General features: G+C 41.8%; 2 protein-coding genes across 2 annotated transcripts in view; one reads left to right on the top strand and one right to left on the bottom strand.

Moving 5' to 3' along the window:
• Positions 1-7,254: 7,254 nt before the first annotated feature.
• LOC145414956 (peptidyl-prolyl cis-trans isomerase sig-7) lies at positions 7,255-16,951 on the bottom strand. The gene is made up of 4 exons (XM_080284366.1): positions 16,821-16,951; positions 14,245-14,361; positions 11,810-11,930; positions 7,255-8,796 (listed from the first exon to the last, which is right to left on the bottom strand). The coding sequence occupies exons 1-4, from the start codon at positions 16,888-16,890 to the stop codon at positions 7,323-7,325; spliced, it is 1,782 nt and encodes a 593-aa protein (XP_080140492.1). The 5' UTR covers positions 16,891-16,951; the 3' UTR covers positions 7,255-7,322.
• A 2,984-nt stretch (positions 16,952-19,935) lies between these two features.
• stc (nuclear transcription factor, X-box binding stc) overlaps positions 19,936-21,963 on the top strand; it is a 33,568-nt gene continuing 31,540 nt past the window's right edge. Inside the window, exon 1 of the mRNA XM_080284375.1 lies at positions 19,936-21,278. Coding sequence (XP_080140501.1) covers positions 19,952-21,278 — 1,327 coding nt within the window. The 5' untranslated portion in view covers positions 19,936-19,951. The remainder of the gene's footprint in view (positions 21,279-21,963) is intronic.

Below are 21,963 nucleotides of genomic sequence, written 5' to 3'. Positions count from 1 at the left end.
TGAAAGACTGGAGATCATAGGAAGCAGGAAATACAGACAGAGGGAGACAGTTCCAGAGTTGACCTGTTGCATAAATGAAGGACTGGGTGTAACGGTTAACTCTTGCATTAGAGAGTTGGACAGAAAAGGGGTGAGAGTTTGCTGCTAGACGGGTGCTACGCGCCCGTCGTAGAAGTGGAGGAATGCATGCAGACAGTTCAGAGGAACAGTGACCATTGACGCAGCGATAGAAAAAGAGATAAAGATGCAACATTGCGGCGAAGAGACAAAGGTTGAAGGGAGTCAGTAAGAAGGGGAGAGTTAATGAGACGAAAAGCCTTTGACTCCACCCTATAGAGAATAGCTGTATGTAGGGAGCCTCCCCATATGTGTGTAATTCACCGGGTCGGTCAGGATCACTTGATGGTCGTGATCGTCAGCTTTTACCCTCCCGGAAGGGAGCTGAGAGCTCATATAGTCCGATGTAAGGGCAAGGCTGTGACCTTCACAAACCCACACACCCGTCCCCTTGCTCAAGGGGGACAGTAACCACCCACTTCGTTACTGAAACTTTTTCGCAACCTGAGCGGGGCGCGAACTCTCGTCTACCAGATGACGAGCGAGAACGTTACCACTGCACCAGAGAGAGAGAGAAGAGCATAGGTTACAGGGCTTGTTGACAATTGGTGGTAGCTAGCAAGACATGAGGATATGGATAGCCTTAGGGGCACCATGGGCCAGGAGAGGCTCAATGATCTGGCAGTGTTGTCAATCGAGAGTTGGTTGGATGCCTTGCAATCAATCAATCATTTCCTGTGGCACCCCACGGGATGCCTAAAGCCTCGATGAACCCTCTCAACCAATATTTGTGTCTTGCCATCTCCTTCAGGTCGCACGAACACTCTCTTGCTTCTCTTTTCATTGCCAGGTTTCCCTCGGCCTACCTCTACCTCTTCTTCCTCTAGCAGTTCACTCTGGCACGTCCTGTATTAAACTTCCTTCTTTTCTATATAGCCTATGTGTTCCAGCCACCTCCAGCGAGACAGTCTCACATACTCATCAACTGGTTCCACTCTCGTAATATCCCTTACTCTTTCATTTGTAACTTTATCTTGCCAATTTACCCCAAGAATCTTTCTCAGTATTTTATTCTCAAATCCTAATACTTTCTGATCTGTTGCAATTGTACTGTACCAAGACTCATGCCCATATACTGAAACTGGTCTAACCATGGACTTGAAAATTTTTACTTTAGTATGTACCGAAACATATTATTCCAGACAGATTTCAGCATTCCAACAGCACGCCAAGCCAGTCTAATCCTCTCCTCAATTTCATTGTTTAATGATCCATTACATGATACAATCGTTCCCAGATATTTAAAGTTTTCTACATTCTTCACCACATTATTCCCAATTACACAATCCATTTGTTCTCCTCGTTCATATTAATAATTTCAGTCTTTCCACAATTTATTACCAATCCCACTTTTTCTCCTTCCTCCACCAGACAATAAAGCACCCTTTGCATCTCGTAAATACTTCCGCAAATCAGTACAATATCATCAGCATAGTCCAAATCCATCAGCTTCTTATTTTCTTTCCAGTTAATTCCTGCACCTGTTCTCTTTACAACCTTTCTCATAACATAATCCATAACCAAAACAAACAGCCATGGCGAAAGAACTTGAATCACTCCTGATCTAACTTCAAATGGATCACTCAAAGAACCACCCACCGTTACCTTACAAAAAATACCTTCATGCAGGCTTCTAATAATATTTACAAACTTTTATGGTATACCATAGAATCTCAGTTTTCAACATAACTCCACGTGAAACACTATCAAACGCCTTTGCAAAATCCACAAATCACATACTAAGTGGCATTTTCATCTCATTAGCTTGTTGCATTAGATGCCTTACAATAAAAATGTGATCATTACAACCTCAACCTTTCCAAAATCTCGCTTGTTCTTCTCTTAAAATTATATGAGTTACTGGCTCTATTCTCTTCAACAAGATTTTGGAAAAGACTTTTGCAACTACGGGTGTCAAAGATTCCCCCTCCAATTGCCACACACACTTAAATCTCCCTTATGGTGGTGTGGGACGCGGTAGCACAGTGGTAGCGCGCTGAGCTTGTGATCGAGAGGTCGCAAGTTCGAACCTCGGCCGGGCTACCGCTGCCGGGAGGGGTAGCTCTCTCCTGTAACCCCAGCGGGGATATATGGTCTTAGTTGCCTAGCTCGGGGAATTCATTTCTCCATTTTCCCTTTTTTGGTATTTTTATAATCACTCCATTTTTCCACTCTCCTGGAATTCCACCATTATCCCAAGCCACATTAAAAAGTTTCAAAAGCGCATTGATCAGCTCATCATTTTCCACCTTAAGCATTTCAGGAAATATTTCATCCTCTCCTGGAACCTTAAAATTCTTTAACTCCTTCATAGATTTTGCTACCTCTTCCAAGGATATATCCCCTGTTTCTATCTGCAAATCTCTCTCGGCTGGCAAAATGTCCTCTTCAGCTGAGATTGGTCTATTTAGAACAGATTCAAAATGCTCTTTCCACCTTCTTTTTATATCCAAATCTTTAGAAATCAAGTTACCATATCTATCTCGTACAGGTATTTCCTTCCTTCTCTTTATGAGGACTCCAGACTACTGATGCATACTCCAAGGTTGGTCTGATGAATTATCCTTCTTAGCATGTCTTCATTTATGTATGTGAATGCTATTCTCATATTTGCAAGCAGTGTATACATGTTCCGTACCTTCTCACTGATGTGGTCAGCCGGAGATAGTCTGTTATTGATAATCACACATAGGTCCTTCCCTCTTTCTGATGTGTGTAGGGTTTTATTTCCTAACGTATAATCCCAATCAGGTCTTTTTCCACTTTTACCAAACTTGATTACATGACACTTGTCCACATTGAATTCCATTTGCCATGTATTACTCCATTCATGAAGTTTATTTAATTCTTCTTGTAGCTCTTTACAAGAGTCTGTGTTAGTAATTCTCCTTTGTATTTTTGCATCATCTGCAAACATATTTAGATAGCTTTCATTTCCAGTGTTACTGTCTATATCATTTATATACACTAAAAATATGATTGGTGCTAGCGCTGAGCCCTGTGGTACTCCACTAGTCACTTCTTTCCATGATGAGTAGTTTCCCCTTAGTACTGTTCTCATTTCTCTTTTTATGAGAAAATCTTTCATCCAACAAAACAGTTTGCCTCGAATTCCTCCTTGATGGTACAGTTTCCATGAAAGTCTTTGGTGTGGTACTGTGTCAAATGCTTTCTTCAAATCTTAATAGATACTATCCACCCATCCTTCTCTTTCCTGTATTGTGTTTGTTACTCTGTCATAGTAGCTCAACAGATTAGTAACACATGATTTTCCTTTCCTGAAACCAAACTGTCTTTCTGTTATCATATTGTGTCCTTCTAGATGATTTACCCAAGCTTTTCTTATAAGCTTTTCTAATACCTTGCTTACAACACTGGTCAGTGATACTGGTCGGTAGTTGAGTGGATTTTGTCTGAATAAGGGGACAATATTTGCTTTCTTCCAAATATCAGGTAGTTTACCTTGACTCAAGGATTTCTTGAAAATTAATGGTTTACTTAATTCCTTTGCACATTCTCGTAATACCCAACATGAAATTTCATCGGGACCATTTGCTTTTCCTCTGTCTAATTTACTTAACTCCTCCTGTATTGCTTTTTCTGATATTTGTATATCTGGTAGTATGTGTGGGCATGCATGTTCCACATAATCCCTCTCAAAAATTTTTTTTCTTCTGTAAAAACTGATTGGAAATTCTCATTTAGTACTTCACAAATATCTTTCTCTTGTGTGTAGGTGATTCCCTCGTCCATAATGGATTGTATTATATCTTTTACTTTGGTTTTGCTTCTGATGTAGCTGTAAAATAGCTTCGAGTGTGGTATGTGCTTGGGGTGTCTATGGTACTGGATGGAGAAGACTGTTTGGCGGCCTTGGATAGTTGTTTTCTGTCAGGCATCTATGAGTTGTTCCTGTATGTCATGAATGGGGCACCTGTGATTGCATGCTGAAAACTCCCACAGGTCTTTGGAGATCAGGCAGGTATTTTCCTTAGGAGAGGGGTGCCTTTTGGTAGGGCACTCCCTGGGCATACTCAGTGGTGTTGATGAAACTGTGCAGGTGGGGGGGCGTCCGTGGTTTTGAGGGTTGTGGCCCATTCGTCAGAAGTCTGCTCACTGCGTCAATGCACTGTGGGGTGGTGCAAATGGCGAGAAGGTGTCTGACAATTTGAACATCCCTGTCAACGTCTCCAGTTGGGTCAAAGATCGTGAAGTGTTCTCTGATGGTGCTGGGGAGGATCCTCAGCAGGGTATTGAAGGTGTGTTGACCCTGGGTGGCTGCATTAGCCTCTGGGTAAGAGACGGTGACTAGTTGCCTGGCCTGGATGAGGGTGTCACCCAGGTTACCGTCGTAGGTGAGAGCATCTAGCTGGAAAAAGACAATGACTTTCCCTAGTGATGGCATGACTGCTTGGGTCACGATCTGTTTGAACTGTGCCCATGTCAACTCAGGGAAGATCTTCATAGCAATGCTGGAGAGTGGTTTTCCCAGATGTGGTAGGGTTACTGCAATTTTCGCCCTGTCGTGCTTGAATCCTATGTCTAATAATGGTTTGATCATGCACATGTATGTGTTTCTGTCGCACTGCTCAGGGTCGAATTTTGGCAATTGTACGTGTGGTTTGGCTGCCATTTTGTTAACTTTTCCTTTCGTTTCTCGTTGCTCTCTGATTGGATCTAGAACCACTGCTAGCCACCAGTGTTATGCTGCGTACTCAGAGTTCAACTTCTTGCCCTCTGAGTATGAGTAACTGACTTGGGTTCTTTTCAGGACCAGGTCTAGAGCATGCAACCAAAGGAACAGGGCTCAAAAGCAGGCTAGCCAATCTTACACGTATATCACTACAAACAATACAAGTGCAGGACACAGTACAAATGACATAGAAACAAACACAATATCCATACATAAGAACAGGAGTTGGACTACAGGAGACAAGGTAGTTGCAGGTGTTGCCCAGGTGTGGGAGGTGTCTCATCAGGTATGCGCTCTCAAGAGAGGCGCAGGTCCCTGGTCGTGTGATGGATTGTCTGGTGTGGGCTGTGGGGTGGCGTCAAAGGGAGGGTCCTCTCTGATGGGGCCTTCAATGTGTGTGGTGGCCCTCGGGATTGGGGCCGAATAGGGTGAGTAGGTGTGCTGCTCTGCACCTGCCTTTGGAGGTGAAGGATGGCTGGCTGGTTGGTGTTGGTAGGTCCCGGCCTGGAGTCCAAGGTACGTCCCTCAGCGGCTGGGGGCTGTGGTCTCACTGGCTTCGAGAGGCTGTTAGGGGCTGCCTGTGGCATCTCGTCCTCGGGGAGTCCAGCAGTGGCTGGTGACATCAGGTTGCCAGCTGTAGTGAGCGCACTCCCAGGCTCATGATGGGACCATTCCAGACACTCTCCAACAGGAACTCCACTGGGGAGCAAGCTCCGCCCCTAGGGGTGTGGTGGTAACGAGAGGGGCATCCCACTCGGCCTCTGGAGGAGTGAGGCAAGCAAGGGATGGTACCCTCGAAGAGAGCCACAGGGGTCACAGATGAGGGAAGTACAGTGGATGTTGCCACAGCCCTGCCCACGGTGGGACTGCAGACAAGGGAAGTATGGTGGACGTTCCCTCTCCAACACGTACGGTGGGTGCTGCCGCGGTTCTACTAGTCCCTGGGACGGCAGGTGAGGGAAGTACAGTGGATGTTCCCTCCCCAGCAAGCACGGTGGGTGCTGGCTGTAGTAAGCACACTCCCAGGCTCATGATGGGACCATTATTCTTTTTCTTAAAGAGCTCCTGAACTTGGGTTGGTCATGGTAGTCATTCATGAAAGCTCCACTGCCACCTTCATCCCTGAACACCTAACCCTCCATACCCATCCATCCATCATCCAATCCTGTGTTGCCCCATGAGGAGTGAAGGAACCCTGGGCTACACAAGTTGGTCCTGACATTTAAGATGAATGACCAGCCTTACTCATCCCTAAATGGCATTACGAGAGCAATAAACCCCAACTACCTCTTGGATATAAACCTATACAGGCTCAATCCGATTGGAGCGCCTCAATTACCCACTGAACCACCAGGTGCCATTATTTGGTCGTATAGTTACCACCTAAATATGGTTTCCTGGTGTACAGGAAACCATTTGGTTGTCACTCAGTGTAGAGTCACCCACAGGCAGAAGAAAGAGGAAAGAAAGAAGGAAAGAAAAACAGAGGAGGGAGTGTAAAGTCACACACAGGCAGAAAGAGGAAAAAATAAAGGAAAGAAAGACAGAAGAGAAAGGAAGAGAGAAAGTGTAGACACCCAAAGCAGCACTACATTGAGTGAGTGGATGGGGAGTGCCCCCACCTACGACAAAATCAATCAGTTCAAATGACATCACACTCTTTCTTATGGATTCCCCATCCTGAAACTGACCATGGTACAACTGATGTTCCTGATAAATCTGAAGCCAAATCAAGTTCCCAATCCCACTAGTTACTTCCTAGCAGATGCTGCAACTATAGGGGGTTGTGGGTGAATAAATAATCTGTGCCACTGTCAGTTATGATTCTATTTATCTGTGGCTGATTTTCCTGCCTAAGAGTGATGATTATGAAGCTGATTACCAAACTTGAACCCACATTTCACCCATGGTAATATCTTCCAGTGCTGAAGTTAACCATCTACTGTACTACCTAAAACCCAAGGCTCTACTAGCACTGTCCCCAGAGAAATGGTTCATATTCTGACATTTCAATTTAACTCATGTTCATGCAATTCATGGCAGATCAGAATCAACACAGCTTTTCTGGATGATCATACTTGTGATGATTTTCTGTGGGCTGGAAGATCAATTTTGTGCAGAAACCTTGAGAAAAATGTCTCACATACATTTCTTCTATCCATATCAAAGTAGTTTGCAAGTCAGTGGCAAGTATAATAGTATTTTAACAGTATATGGGTGCTGGAGAGGGACAACTACATTCAGTGGTAATTATATAAGTAGGTCATCTGACTACCATGCTACATCATCATCCTTCAACTCCCTCCCTATACCCTTAAAGGAAGATAGTTGACTGCAGGAGAAGGGAAACTTCAGCTTGCAGCTCACTGGGTTCACATTTATCTGAGCCTGGGATCACAACCACCATCACCATAAGGAAACAAATTAAAGAGCCAAATGGGAATGGAAATTTAATGAATAAAATTGTGCCTTGTCCCTTAGTAAACATGACCTCTTAACCTGCAGACAATGGTCAATAATCTGAGCTGCTTGATGTAGATGTCTCCCTCTTCTTCTTCTTTTTCTTTTTCTTCTTCTTGCTCTTCTTAGTCTTCCTCTTGGGCTCAGAATCAAAGTCTGAACTGTCCTCACTTTCACTCAGCTTCCTTTTTTTCTTCTTCTTCTTCTTCCTGCTTTCTCCTTCATCTGACTCTATATCATCCTCACTCTGATTAACCTTCTTCCTCTTCTTTTTTTTCTTTCTCCTATCACCTTCATCTGAGTCTGAATCATCCTCACTTTCAATCACCTTTTTCTTCTTCTTTTTGCTTCTCTTCTTTCTTCCCTCTTCTCCAGAACTGTCTGTATTGCTATCACTACTGTACTTTTTACTCTTTTTCTTTTTCTTCTTCAGAGCTTTTTTCAAGTGCTTCAGCATCCTCTCCCTTTCCTCATCATTAGTTAAATTCAATTTTTCTGCATTGAGTTCTCTCTTACTAAAATTAGGCAATTCATCTTTCCCTTCTTTCTGTCCACTGTGTTTCTGGTTCCATTCCACACTCTCTCTCCCCTGGGCATGCACTCCCTCCTCATGATCCCTATGGTAACTGGACATATGTCTCCTGACCTGAATTACATCTTCTCTTTGATGTGTACTGTCTTGCCGAATATGTCTTTGATCCAAATGATTGGAGTGTGCCCCTGAGGACTGATCACGTGCATGATTATTTCCCTGCCTGGGTTCACTTCCAGGGTCTTGGATGGGACTGTAAGCATGACCTTTTCTTCCATCAACTTTCCGTCCAGCGTCATCAAAGTACTCAACACCTCGTCCTTTCCCTCGCCATTTAATTTTGGATACTGACTGGCTGAAGTCAACGTGTATTCTTCGGTCATCAATTAAGACATTGTCCATCTTAAAATATGCATCTTCACATGATTTGGTTTCAGCAAATTCAATGAATGCATACTGTAAAGAATTATTTGTTACCCTGTCACGTATAACCTCGCAAGACTTAATCTTGCCAAACCTGCTAAAAATAATTTCTAAATCATCTGAAGTCGTGACTGGATTTAATTTGCAGACAAAGAGGACATTTTCTGGGGGGGCCATGTCAGAGTCTGGGATATCACCAACCATCTCCAGAATTGTTGCCCTGGCCTTTGCTTCTCTTTCTGCAATTTCTTCTTGTATTTCTGTCATTGATTTGCCTTCAGTGTCATCAACACTTTCATCTGCTGCAATATAATCTGACTCTAATATATCTACAGTAGGTCTTGGGGACTCAGCAGGAAACACAACTTCTTTTGGATCAGGGTAAGGGTCATCAAGAATTACAGTGTGGGTGATACGGATATCCTGATATGGTCGATTCCTTTCATCTGTCAGTGTCTGGTTGAATCTGCTTAAAACTTCCAGTCCTTCCACAACCTGGCCAAACACCAAATGCTCCACATCAAGTGAATCAAGGTTTTCACCAAGAGTTATGAAGAACTGTGATCCAAATCTGGAAAAAAAAAAAAAAAAAGTTAGGGCAATCCTTATTATAAGTAAGGGATGAGTTCTAAAATACAACAACTTTTTATGCATATATGCTGCTGAAAGTTGGGTGAAACTGGCAAATCAACTTTATTGGCAGCAATAAGGGGGGGGGGAATGCTACTTATACCAGAATTGCTTGTACCATTATGCAGATAATTGAGGATTTTTTTTTTTTTTTTTTTTTTTAAAAACCACAACAGAGGAAGGAAAAACAAATGCATAAAAAAAAAAAAAAAAACACCGATTACTGGTGTCCTCCATTCATAAAATATCTGTAAAAGTTGGACTTGAACAGCTGTAAGTTGAATTTTGGAGGGAAACAACTCTGAGGAAGCGAGTTCCAGAGAGATGCAGTTCGGGGAATGTAAGAATTCTAACAAGCAGAAGTTCTGGAATATGGCTGAGTGACATTTCAGTCATAAGCGCTACCTGATGCCCGTGTAGCTTGAGGGAAGGCATGGAGAGGTGGCACAACTGACGCAACTTCATCTGAGCAATTGCCATAAAAATATATGTAAAATAATGCAAGGGAGGCAACATTCCTGCTTACTTGTAGGGCAGGTAGTTTATTTGTAATACCAGGGTTATTAATAACTCCAGCAGCTTTGTTCTGAATTTTGTCTAGTTGTTTTAATGCAACCTCTCCACATCCACTCCACAAGAGTGAGTAAAATTCAAGCTGAGAGCACAAAATGACTCTCATAAATTATAGTTAACTGCTCATCAGTGAAGAAGTTACGGACTCTGTACAATAATCCATGTTTCTTTAAAGCGGTTTTAGCAAGTGATCTGACATGAGATGTCTAGTTAAGGGCACTGTTAAGTGAGATGCCGAGAATTTCAATACTTTGTAGATGGGAATATTAGTAGCATTGAGGGTACCGTAATATACGAATCTGGCAATATCTGTCTATCAGTAAATTGTATATATTTGATTTTACTAATACTAAACTAGACAAGGTTGTTTTGTCCCCATTCACTGATCACAGATAAGTTTTGATTTATGGAGATGGCTGTACTGAGTCGAGAGTTAGAGATATTGGACTTCGTAAATGAGTGTCTGAGTGTGAATGAAGTATGAAGTACTGAGCCATCTGCATATGAATGGATGGGATTGTGGGTGACAGATAAGAGATCATTAATATGAACCGGGAACAGGGTTCGCGCCAGAACTGATCCCTGTGGCATGCCGGCGTTAACTGAGTGGAAATTGGAATATACATCATGTACTTTTATTTTACTGTTGCTGTGATATGAGGAAAGCAGAGGAACAAAAGATGTTAGTCCATAGCAAGGGAGTTTGGACAGCAGGGAATGGTGCCATACTCTGTCAAAAGCTTTAGAAATATCATGAGCTACTGCATGAGTTTCTCCATGTAGGTCGATTGATTGATGGATAGCATGAGTCAGGAGACTGAGTATGTCAATGGTGGATCTTTCATGGCAAAAACCATATTGTCTATCACAAATTAAGTTATTGCATTCAAGATGTTTAACTATGTGCTTATTAATTAAAATTTCAAGTACTTTACCAAGAGAAGATGTGACAGCTATTGGTCTGTAATCAGAGGGGTCAGAGGAACTTCCTTTCTTTGGAAATGGGTGGATATTGGCTTCTTTCCATGAATTTGGGAATGAAGAAGTACGTATGCATAGTCTGAATATAGCTACAACAGAGGCAAATTCTGGGGAACAGTTTTTCAAAATGATTGGAGGAATTCTGTCTGGTCCTGGGGCTCTGTTGGTAGGTAAATTGTCTGGGATGGATTTTACGTATCTTGTCTGAATTTTAAGTGGAACAATTTCGGGACAGTCAAGTTCTAGTACTGGGACGTACTGGCTGACTTCCTCTACGGTAGAATTTCTGGCAAATGTACTGGCAAAGATATCTGCCTTCCCATGTAGGTCATTTGTAATGTTGCCATCTGATGATTTTAGTGGGGGAATGGATGATGACTTGCTAAAGTTATTATTGTAAGAATTAAGAGTTTACCAGAATGTTCTATTGTCAGTAGGGTTGTTAAGTAGTTTTGATGCTTGATTTTGAAGAAAGTTTGATTGAGAGAGATTTATTACAGCTTTTGTATGGTTTCAAGCAATTTTAAATTGCAAGAGTGATTCAGATGTTTTTTATTTTAAGTAAGAGTTATATGCTAATGACTTTTGGGCTGTTGCTCTGGCACAGCTGCTATCAAACCATTTTGGAGAGTTCGATCTTTTGGTGAACTATTGACTTGGTATGAATAAATCCATACCAGCTAGTATTAAGTCATAAATGTGGGACTGGGTAGAATTGGCCTCACTAGAGAAGAAAGACTGCCATGGAATGTCAGCAAGATAATTTCTAAGTCCATCCCAGTTTGCCCTATCCAAGTGCCATCGGATCACCCTGACAGGTTCAGAATGGGGAGGTTTGGAGGGGCTAACTATTGAGGCTTTGATGAGATTTTATTTAGCATAAAATGGTGGTAGATGTGGTGGGGGTGTTGATAGCTATGATGAGGATGAGGATGATAACAGTGGTGGTGGTGGAGGTGGTATGGTAGATGTAATAATGGTGACGGTTGCTGTGATGATGATGGTGATGGTATCTGTGGTGGTGGTGGCTGTGGTAGCCATTCAGAAATGGCTCTCATTTGGGCAGGTGCTTTGTGGCCCTGTGGCCCAAAAGGGCCGTAAAGCTTTGCTCCAAAGTAAAGGATGGTTCAGAGATGGCCTTAATTTGGATGAGTGTTGAGTGGCCCAACAGGGCAATGAGGCTCTTGCTGTTTACAATAATTTGTGAAGGACATGATAAAGATGAAACACATCTTTGTTGAATATACTATGTATACCTAACGTAACCAGAGGAGTTCAGGAGTTCCATGAATGGCCGTAAAAAATCAGGGGCTACATTCCACTCTGTAAATTTATGTTTTGGCATAAGACAATGTCATTAAATGAGCAAACATGTTTTTAAAAAATATGAAGTAACTTACAGATGACTTCCACAAGAAACCATGGAGACAGTGCCAAGTTGTGTGTGCTTCATGATGGGCAGTTTCTCTCCTTCGTAGAACTTGGCTTTATCTCCAAACATTTTGCTGTAGATGCATTCACCTGTAAAGATACACATACTGTATCAGTACCAGTATCAAATCATATAAAACCAAACCAAATCTTATGGAATCTTCATATTTAGCTACCATTCAGACTGGCCATGGTAGCTACAGGTGATATTTTCTATGGAACAGGAGCTGCAGAAAATGCCCACATCTGTTATTACTTTCCAGCAGCTGCTGGAAACTGTTGGAGAAGAAATCTAAGATGTGTAAAAACATCCATAACATTTCAGCTTTAATTCTGGCTCTTTATAACTGTGGTTGAGTTGCCTGCCTAGGAGTGACAACTGCAGGTATGGTACTTGCCAAGCTTGTGGCCACACTTTGCTCTCTTCACTGTTTCTTCCAAGGCTGATGGTAACAGGACTGCCAATTTAGCACTCTGAGCACCTCATTCAAATGAACCCATATTTATCCATGACAAAATATTACTTGCAGGTTGTGTGAAAAACAACAATGTTTGATTTATCATAATACAGTAATAAATTAGCAATAGTATAGTGATCATGGGAATTTTCCTGTTACAGATGAAATTTTGTGAACCTGGCAACAATTTAGCACTTCTTTTTATTTGACCCCTATTGATGGTACCCCACCATATACTATCTACAAATAAGTATATTCTCATGGGGCAATGTAGGATGATATATATATATATATATATATATATATATATATATATATATATATATATAATTGTGGTACGGTAGGTGGGGGCGCTCACCATCCACTCACTCGATGTAGTGCTGCTCTCGGGTGTCTGCTCTTTCCTCTCCATCCTTCTTTCCTTCCATTCTCTTCTGTCTTTCTTTCCTTCATTCTTTCCTCGTCCTTCAGCCTGTGGGTGACTCTACAATGAGTGACAGGCCAAATGGTTTCCTGTGCACCAGGAAACCATTTACTACGCTGGGTGGTAACCATATAACCAAATTTTGGCGCCTGGTGGTTTAGTGGATAATTATTGCGCTCCAGTCGGATTGAGCTGGTGAAGGTTTATATCCAAGAGATGGTTGGGGTTTATTGCTCATGTAATGCCACTCAGGGATGAGTGAGGCTGGTCACTCTCATCTTAAATGTCGGGACCAACTGCCTAGCCCCGGGCTCCTACGCTCCTCATGGGGAAATGTAGGATTGGGTGATGGATGGATGAATATATATATATATATATATATATATATATATATATATATATATATATATATACTGTATATATATATATATATATATATATACAGTAATCCCTCCACTTTCCAATGTAATAGAGCCAAAAGCATGTCCGGAAAGTGGTCCCATCCGGAAAGTGGGCCCCAACCTCCTGGACTTGTACTTATGAACCCTAACCTACCCTGACTCGAAAAACACCTATACAACTCCCGACTGGACATGCATAGCACCTATTTAAGACCCAAATCACACCAATAAGGGACATAAAAGACTGAAATAAATGCAAAAGAACCAGAGAATGAGGTTTTAGAGGTGAGTTTAAACAATATTAAACATTCTGGGTACTTACAACAAGTCCCTGGCTCCTGGACTGGTACTGAAGGACCCTAACCCAGCCTAACTTTAAAATCCACCTAAATAACTCCCTACCAGACATGCACAGCACCTATTTAAACCTATTTAAGACCCTATTCACACCAATAATGGACATAAAGCATGAAATAAATGAAAAGGAACCAAAGAATGAGGAATTAGAAGTAGCTAATGAAGAGTTGCGAGGAAAGATGGGACTGGAATTTATTGGTGTTGTCATGAGGAGGGGTAGGCTGAGATGGTTTGGAATGTTGAGAGGATAGAGGATGACAAATGGGTGCAGAAGGTGAGAAATGTGAATGTTGGGAGGTAAGGCTGCAGGAGGCAGCCAAAAAAAAATAAAATAAAATAAATAAATAAATAAATAAATAAATAAAAATGGAATGAGGTCACAGAGTGTGACCTAAGAGATAAAGAACTGCACAGGGAGGCTGCCAGAGATCAAGCCACGAGGAAAGCCACCATCATGTGACCAAGACTGTCGTGTGGAACCACGCTGGAACCATTACAAAAAAATACAATACAATACAATTACTGTATTCCTACTCTAAAAGCACCGGTCAAATAAAATACTGTTTTGTAACATGAAGCTACACCTGCATACCATATTAATGAATTATAAACAGCTATACCATTCTGGAAAAATAGATCTTATAAGGTATCATAACTAAAAATTTGTTCTCATTTATCACCTAGTTAAACAGTGCCAGCATGCAGCAACTAAACTGCAGTTTGCAACTGCAACATGTACAGTATTAGCAGGTACCATAACTTACCTCCTTTACCAGTGGCAGTTGGGTCACCCGTCTGAGCAATAAAGTTGCGTTCAACACTGAAGATCAAGTTAAAGTTGTAGTACTTCATTTTACACAGCTTAAGAAAGTTCATGCATGCTGAAATATAAAGGAACACATTAGTTTGATATATCAACAATGATTATACACATAGGTTATATTGTACAGTATTGTACTGTACACATTACTGTATATTAATGCATGTACAGCTGATAAACTAGGTATCCATGCACACTTACATGAAATATTCTGACACAATGGACAAAGACTTTTGAAGAATGCATGATAATTCCTCACAACAGTCTGAGGCCTCCCCTCTGGCATCAAGTACTCCAACTGGCATGTATTCCTATGGACGTCTGGGCAACTGGATCACCTCTAGTTACCAAGTCTTCTCTGTGAGTAACTGGGAGGACTCCTCTGACACCCTCAGAAGTGAAAGCCCTACTTCAACACCATGAACCAAGAACCAAGGAATAGGGAGGTGGTGGGAGTGTGGGGGGGCATCAGGAGGAGGGGGAAAGGGAGGGAATATGCCTGCCATACACAGCCAATATGGTCTAGAAGGGGTATAGGGGGTAGTTCAGGTGGGAAGGGGCACAAAGGGCAGGATCTAATGGGGCAGAGGGAGGTGAAGAGATGGCCTTGGAGGGGTGGGCCCCCACACCAGGGGAGGGGGCCAGATCATGCCTCCCACCACCAGATCTCTTAGTTTCCATTGGCTAGGTGCCATTTTACATCATAAAAGAGGTGGGGTTACAGGTCTCCAGTTTTATGTAACCTTATTACAGTCATGATACATACAGTAGGACTTCACGTACCAGGCTCGGAAAACAACAATCACGTACACAGAGCTTTATGGGTTAACCTCCCATGTATATGAACTAGGTAAATTTGAACTTGGTATGGTGGGCGGTGAAATTAGTGATGCTGACATTTCGCTATACCTTAACCCTTCTATTATCTCATCTGACGGAAGTGCTCAGGTACTGTGCTGTCCCTGTAACCTACTGAGTAAATTTTTACAAGTTGCCAATACACCCCCCAGGTAGTGCAATATATTTTTCTGGCAGTTTTTTTATGCGATTTGAATGTTTCTGACCTTCATTTTTGCCAGAAATGCCTCATTTCCCCTCTTTTCCAATCATGAACTTGATTGGACAAGTAGGTGAAATCAAGCATTTTCCTGAAAAATGAAGTAAAAAACAACTCAAATCGCATCAAAAACCACCAGAAAAATATACTGCACCACCGGTTACCTTAACGGAAGACGAAACCTAACCAAACAGACGTAACGTAACCTCACCAAATCCACTAAACCTAACCCTACATACCTAACCTATCCTAGGGGGCTTACCCTACTGTAGTGATACGATTGTCCAGGACGAGGGTCAGAAACACAAAAACTACACTGTACCCGTTTCTTGGTTTTTGCGTACTTTTTGTACCGACCACAGTACCACGGATGTCTGTCTTTTCTAAATTTACATAGTTCCTGACAGTCTGGGCAATAAACTTCCGAAGGTAATACACCGCGTCTTCTAAGAAACTCAATAGCCTCCTCAGGTTCCGAGTGGAAACGCTTAATCACCCGTAAATAATCAATATCACACCCGGAGCACACAGCAAGTCTTTCTTCTTCAAAGGACATACCGAGAAGGATTTGGATTTTCCATGCACAAGGAATCAAACACTGCGGTTCAAAATGACTGGTAGAATTCCATTATGTGACCTAAAGTAGGCCTTTGAGTGGGTGAGACAGACCTACAAGACGCATGTGCAGTTGAAAGGAAGAGAAACACACGTACGAACGCACGCATTTTTAACACAGACTGGCCGAGTGAAGATCCAAGGTATGTATTTTTTGGAGTTTTAATTTAAATTCATTATCTCTGAAAATATCAATTTCCGAATGGTGTTATGGTGGTTCATTATGATCCTTAGGGAATATCTATCTATCTACCTATTGCAAGATGCCATAATCCCATAAGGGGTGGCCATTTGACTTCGAGTTATTTGTTTTACGGAGAGGGGCACTAACCCTCCACCAACCCACTTGTTGACATGTAGGGAACACATATGGTTTGGTTATATGGTTACCACCCAGCAATGTAAATGATTTCTTGGCTTACAGGAAACCATTTGACTTGTCACTTAATGTAAAGCCACTAGTAAAGGGAAGAAAAGCAATAAGAAGTGACAGGAAAGAGGGAGAAATAGGAAGAGAGGAGGGGAGGCACAAAAAAAGAATGATAAAGGCTAAGAAAGAAGTAGGCAACACAACATCAAGTGAGTGGATGATGGTCGCCACCACCTACCATGCTATACGTTAATGGTGCTAAAATTCCTGAACTGCGTATTGGCAACTTGTAAAATAATACCACCTATCGGTAATTCTGGCTTACCGTACTGATAAAGAATCTGTTAATACGTAGCTTACCGATAAATCTGACAATGAAGATTATAAAAATAGTAAGGGCATATCACAGTCATGATGACATTCACTGACGTTTCTAATATGCATGTTTACCTTCAAAAATAAAAGAAATTCCACTTACTTTTTGGTCTACAGTCGGTGAACAAATCGACTGTTAAATCCCCCACTGTGGTCTCTATAACCACCGACATCCTAGCGACGATTTGCTTTTACTTAAGACGATAAACGCTCCCCTAATCCGGTCGCCATTGGCCAAACGTAAACATTAGTGCTTGAATTTGAATATGACTAGAAAATTTATCATGTTCTACATCAAATTATTTGAAAAAATAAATTAAAATCTTACTTAAAATAAAGATACTTTTGTAAATAGTTTTAATGGTTTGGAGTCAGTCATCATTTTAAGGTCGCATTCATTGCCTCGTTGAAACTTAATGTGTACTCTCCATCAAAACATATTGTAATATGGATGCAGTAAAAAATTCAGTCAAAAATATTGGTATAAAAGCAGTAATATATGGAATGTCAGTAGTGGCAGCTTTTAATTGAACTCACGAGTAAACACATCAGCACTTTCACGGCGAAGGGATCCAGGTTATACATCTCAGTTCTTGCCGATGAATCTCCGAAGGTTGTGGAAAATCAACAGATGAGTCCCGAAGTCCATGCCAGCTGTCATCTCACGCCCACTTGGTATGATGCAAATGTTCATATGTGTGTAAGAAGCATAAGTTACCTGACCACCAGCTGGGGTTGATGGTGGACCTCGTAATGATAAGCAGTTTCACCATGTGTTTTTATGCAAGGCATTACTGTTTGTGATTTGAATGTGACAGAATTTTAGTGAAAAGTATTCCTCACCTGTGAAATGACGGTATTAGTTTAGATTCAGTCCATGACGTTCATGGGCAAGAAAGTTTCTTCATTTTTATGCTGCCTCTCAGTAACTCAGTTCGGAATTATCCCTTGTCCTATGTTTATTGTCAAAAAAAACGTTTTTCAATGCATTTTGATCCTACCTACCGCCAGACGCCATAATTCCGTAAGGGGTGGCCATTTGACTTTGAGTTAGCTGTTTTAGGGGGAGGGGCACTAACCCTCCACCAACCCACTTGTTAACATGTAGGGAGCACGTATGGTTTGGTTATATGGGTACCACCCAGCGTTGTAAATGGTTTCTTGGCTTACAGGAAACCATTTGGCTTGTCACTCAATGTAAAGCCACCTGTAAAGGAAAGAAAAGCAATAAGAAGTGACAGGAAAGATGGGAGAAATAGGAAGAGAGGACAGGCACAGAAAAAGAATAAAGGCTAAGGAAGGAGTAGGCAGCACTACATCAAGTGAGTGGATGATGGTCGCCACCACCTACCACAACATCGATTTTGAGAATTTTGTTGCAACTGACTCACCCCTACAGCAGTGAAGTCGCAGAATAAAATCAACAGTATCGATCGAAATGCATTGCCAGAAGTCAGATTCGGGATGAAATTCAAATAGATCAGAAAGTTAAAAACCTATCTGAACCAAACCTGTCCTGCCCTAATTTAACTAACATATCATAACCAAACCTAACCTAGTTCTAATGAGGGGGGGGGGGCCTTTGTCTCCCAAACCATCCCACAGTGTCATTAACCAACACAAATTTAAACCAGCAGAAAAACTTACTTGTGATGGAAATGCCATAGAGAAGACTCCGTCTAATTTGGGGATATAATGTCGTAGAGCACACTGAAATACCTGACGGAAATGGGGGCAGCAGAGGAAAATTATTCCCTCAATTCAAGCAAGTTTTAAAATTCAGGGACAAACTGCAAGAGAATTCCCATTAATTTAAGATGAAAATTTTATGATGAGGATTTAGTTTCATAACCCTAAAATTCAGTTATCTGTGTGTAGCCAGAAAGAGGTGGCTGTTTGTCTTTGAGTTAGTTGTTTTATGGAAGGGACACTACCCGTCCACGTACTCACATGTTGACTCATAGGGAACATGTATGGGTTGGGTATTTGGTTACTACCCAGCATTGTAAATGGTTTCCTGGCACACAGGAAGCCATTAGGCTTGTCACTCAATGTTAAGCCACATGAAAAGAAAAAACTAGTAATAAAAATTGACAGGAAAGATGGGAGAAATAGGAAGAGAGGACGGCAGACAGAAAAAGAATGATAAATGTGAAGGAACTAGTAGGCAGCACTACACCAAGTGAGTGGATGATGGTCGTCACCACCAACCACTATATTCACAGTCCTTGTCCAGTCCCTGTTGTCCATGTTACTCGATGATTGAGTGTAATTTTGTAGATACTGTAATATATACTGGTATATCAGAGTACAACACAAACATCTTAACTTGTGGAATACTAGATGGTTACCATCAATCCAGGGAGGTTCTACGACAAGTGAAGTGTGACTACAAACATGGTAACTAGCTATACTGTCCTCACTCTTAGGCAGGAAACTTAACCAAAAATACATATACTGTAGTCAAATCCAAGCTGAGATTCTCACATTATCAATCTCATTACACACCTTAGATTTCATTTCCCACGGTAGTTTTCGGCAACCGTTCAGAAGTACTGACAGTAACTGACTTTGGCACCGGGTTTGGTCCCCAGTCCACAGAAAATGTCAGCTGTACCTTGACCAACCTCATTATGAGGATTTGTTAAGAGGAAACATGACATTTTATTTTTATTTATTTATTTTCTTCCACAGAAACTGATAATGGCTGAGGGAAGTCGAGAGAGGTACCCTGGGCAGAATGTCAGCCAGTACAATGATGGATACCCAGTGCCACCTTCACAGAATTATACCACGTCACAACTTCCCATGTTCCCCATACAACAAAACCTTTACATGCAACCATTCCCCAGGAGTGTACAGTTTCCTCCGTACCAGAACAATATGTATCCCTTTGCCCCTCAGGCTCAGGTACAAACCCGCCACCAGTATGAAAATGGACAATATTATACTGGTAGTCAGCACCAAGGAAATCTTCCCTTTGATAACAGAACAAACATGCAGTTTCAGCCTAATTATGTAATGTATGGCAATGTAAGGCCTCCAGCTAACATAACACCTCCAGCAGTGTATGATAACAGTTATATGCCTTTCAATGCCAATCGCTCATATGAGTTTTCTGGCAGAGAGTACCCTGTGGAGGGTGCAGACCCTCAAAACCAAGATTGGCAGAATAATAGACATAGACAAAATAAATTCCAAAGTGGGAATAATTCTGAGACAAAGTTTGCATCAATGGCTGAAGGGAATGCATCAAGAAATAATGTCCCAAGTGGAAAAGGAGGAAGCCCAGAAGCAAATGATGGGAACTCTCCTAAGACCAGCACCAAGGAACCTTCCCCTGAATATCTTACAAGTGAAAAGAAGAAAACTGAATCATCCAAGACTGAGCATTCCATCAACAACAGTGGGGCTTATGAGGGTAAAGAGAAGAAGAAGAATGATTCATCAGAGTATGGGCATTGCAGAAGTAGTGGTGCTTATGAAGGAAAGTGTGAAACTGGCGCCAGAACCAGGGATCAAGGTTGGGGTAGGGGCGGACGTGGAGGCAGGAGGGGTGGCCGTAGACACAATGACATGAATTTTAACAGCTACTCCAGATTTGACAGCCAGGAAAGTGCTGAGGAGATGAAACGTGAACGAGACAACACATTGGCAGAAACAGCTGCCTTCTTGAAAAACCTGAACTCTGGCTCAAAAAAAACTGAAGGAAATACAGTGCAGGATAGTGGAAATGACAGGATGGGAAGTAGGGGAGGAAGAGGAAGATATGACAGAGGGAGTGATGGGAGAGGAGGCAGCAGGGGGTACCAGCAGAGAGACTACCAGGGGGAAGATAAACAGGGAAAAGAGTGGACAAATAGACAAGTGAGAACAGAGAAGGAAAAAGGTTACTATGATATGCAAAACATGTACACCAGACAGAATAGGGGCATGACAACAAATCGTGGTGGACAGAAATATGAAAGAACTGGTAACAGTTACGAGCATGGAAAGTGGGACAGCCAAAACAGAAATGGAGGTAGAACTTTTGAGAGAGCAGATAATAAGGAATTTAATGTAAAGGAGGCAGAAGAGGAATTTAAACGAAGTGCACCTGTAGGATCGGGAGGTAGAATGGTGAGGGGAAGGGGGAGTAGAGGGAGGCCACAAGATGGGAAACTGTGGGATAACAACAGTGGGGCTTTGTTAGAGAGCAGCAGTGAGCAGCAAAACAGTAGACAGAGAGCCTCTGATATTTCCTCCCCAAACACATCCAGTGTGGAAGAGAAGGAGGCACTACAGGGCCCAAAGAAGCCTCCACAAATGCAATGCAAAAAGAATGTGGAAAGTTATAGTACCAAGCCACAAGCTCAAGGCAAAAAGAATGCTGAGAGTCAAAGTACTGAGGATGAAGAAACTCAGCGTGATCGACTGGCAGAACAGCTAACTAAGGGAAACTACGAATGTATGGTTTGCTGTGACCGCATCAAGCAACAGCAAGCTATCTGGTCCTGTCTGTCCTGCTTTAATTGTTTTCACCTTGGATGCATCAAGAAGTGGGCCAAGAGTTCTACAGGAGGTGAGCATAAATAGGGCATTCCATAATGTATTTTGTATTATATTCAAGAGAGAGAGAGAGTTTGACAGGAAATGAACATGATTCAACCCTTTAATATATTTTATATGTTAGCAACACTAAGTTAATTCTCTCTGCTTTAGGGAGTTGTATCTTGTTTTTAGAAGCGCATGCGTAGACTACATAACTATGCTCTATATCGTGATTTTTTTATTTTTTTATTAACATAATTTATGTACAAATTTAGTTGTAGGGTGAGTCAGGCTTCTGAGGACTTGAATTGTGAGTGAATGAATGTGTGGTTCATTTCAAAGGGTATGCTGTTGACATATTTCCTCATTCGTGTTTTCCCTTTCCTCGCTTTTTGGCCTAGCCTCACTCAATCTTGGGGTGGGAAAGAGAGACTTGAATGATGATGATGATGATGATGATGATTATAATGATGATATTTCAGATCATTACAGTTTTATTGTAAAGTGATGGTAATCAAGAGAGAAGGCAACTCCCAGTGTGATGTTACAGTGACTGGAGAGAGACTGGAATTGGTGAGTTCAAATACCTGGGTACAGTGATAGAAAAGAGAAGAAAATATGCAAAATAAGTGGAAAGTAGAGTGACACAAGGATGGAAAATAGCTGGTGCTCTGAAGGCCTTGGTAAGAAACAGAGGCTTGAGTGTTGCAGCTGCG

This window comes from Coenobita brevimanus, chromosome 101 (assembly GCF_032717465.1).
Source record: "Coenobita brevimanus isolate Jiangsu-jjx chromosome 101, ASM3271746v2, whole genome shotgun sequence".
Classification (NCBI taxonomy): Eukaryota; Metazoa; Arthropoda; class Malacostraca; order Decapoda; family Coenobitidae; genus Coenobita; species Coenobita brevimanus.
The sequence above is the reverse complement of the archived record's forward strand: the minus strand, read 5'-3'. Positions and strand labels throughout refer to the sequence as shown.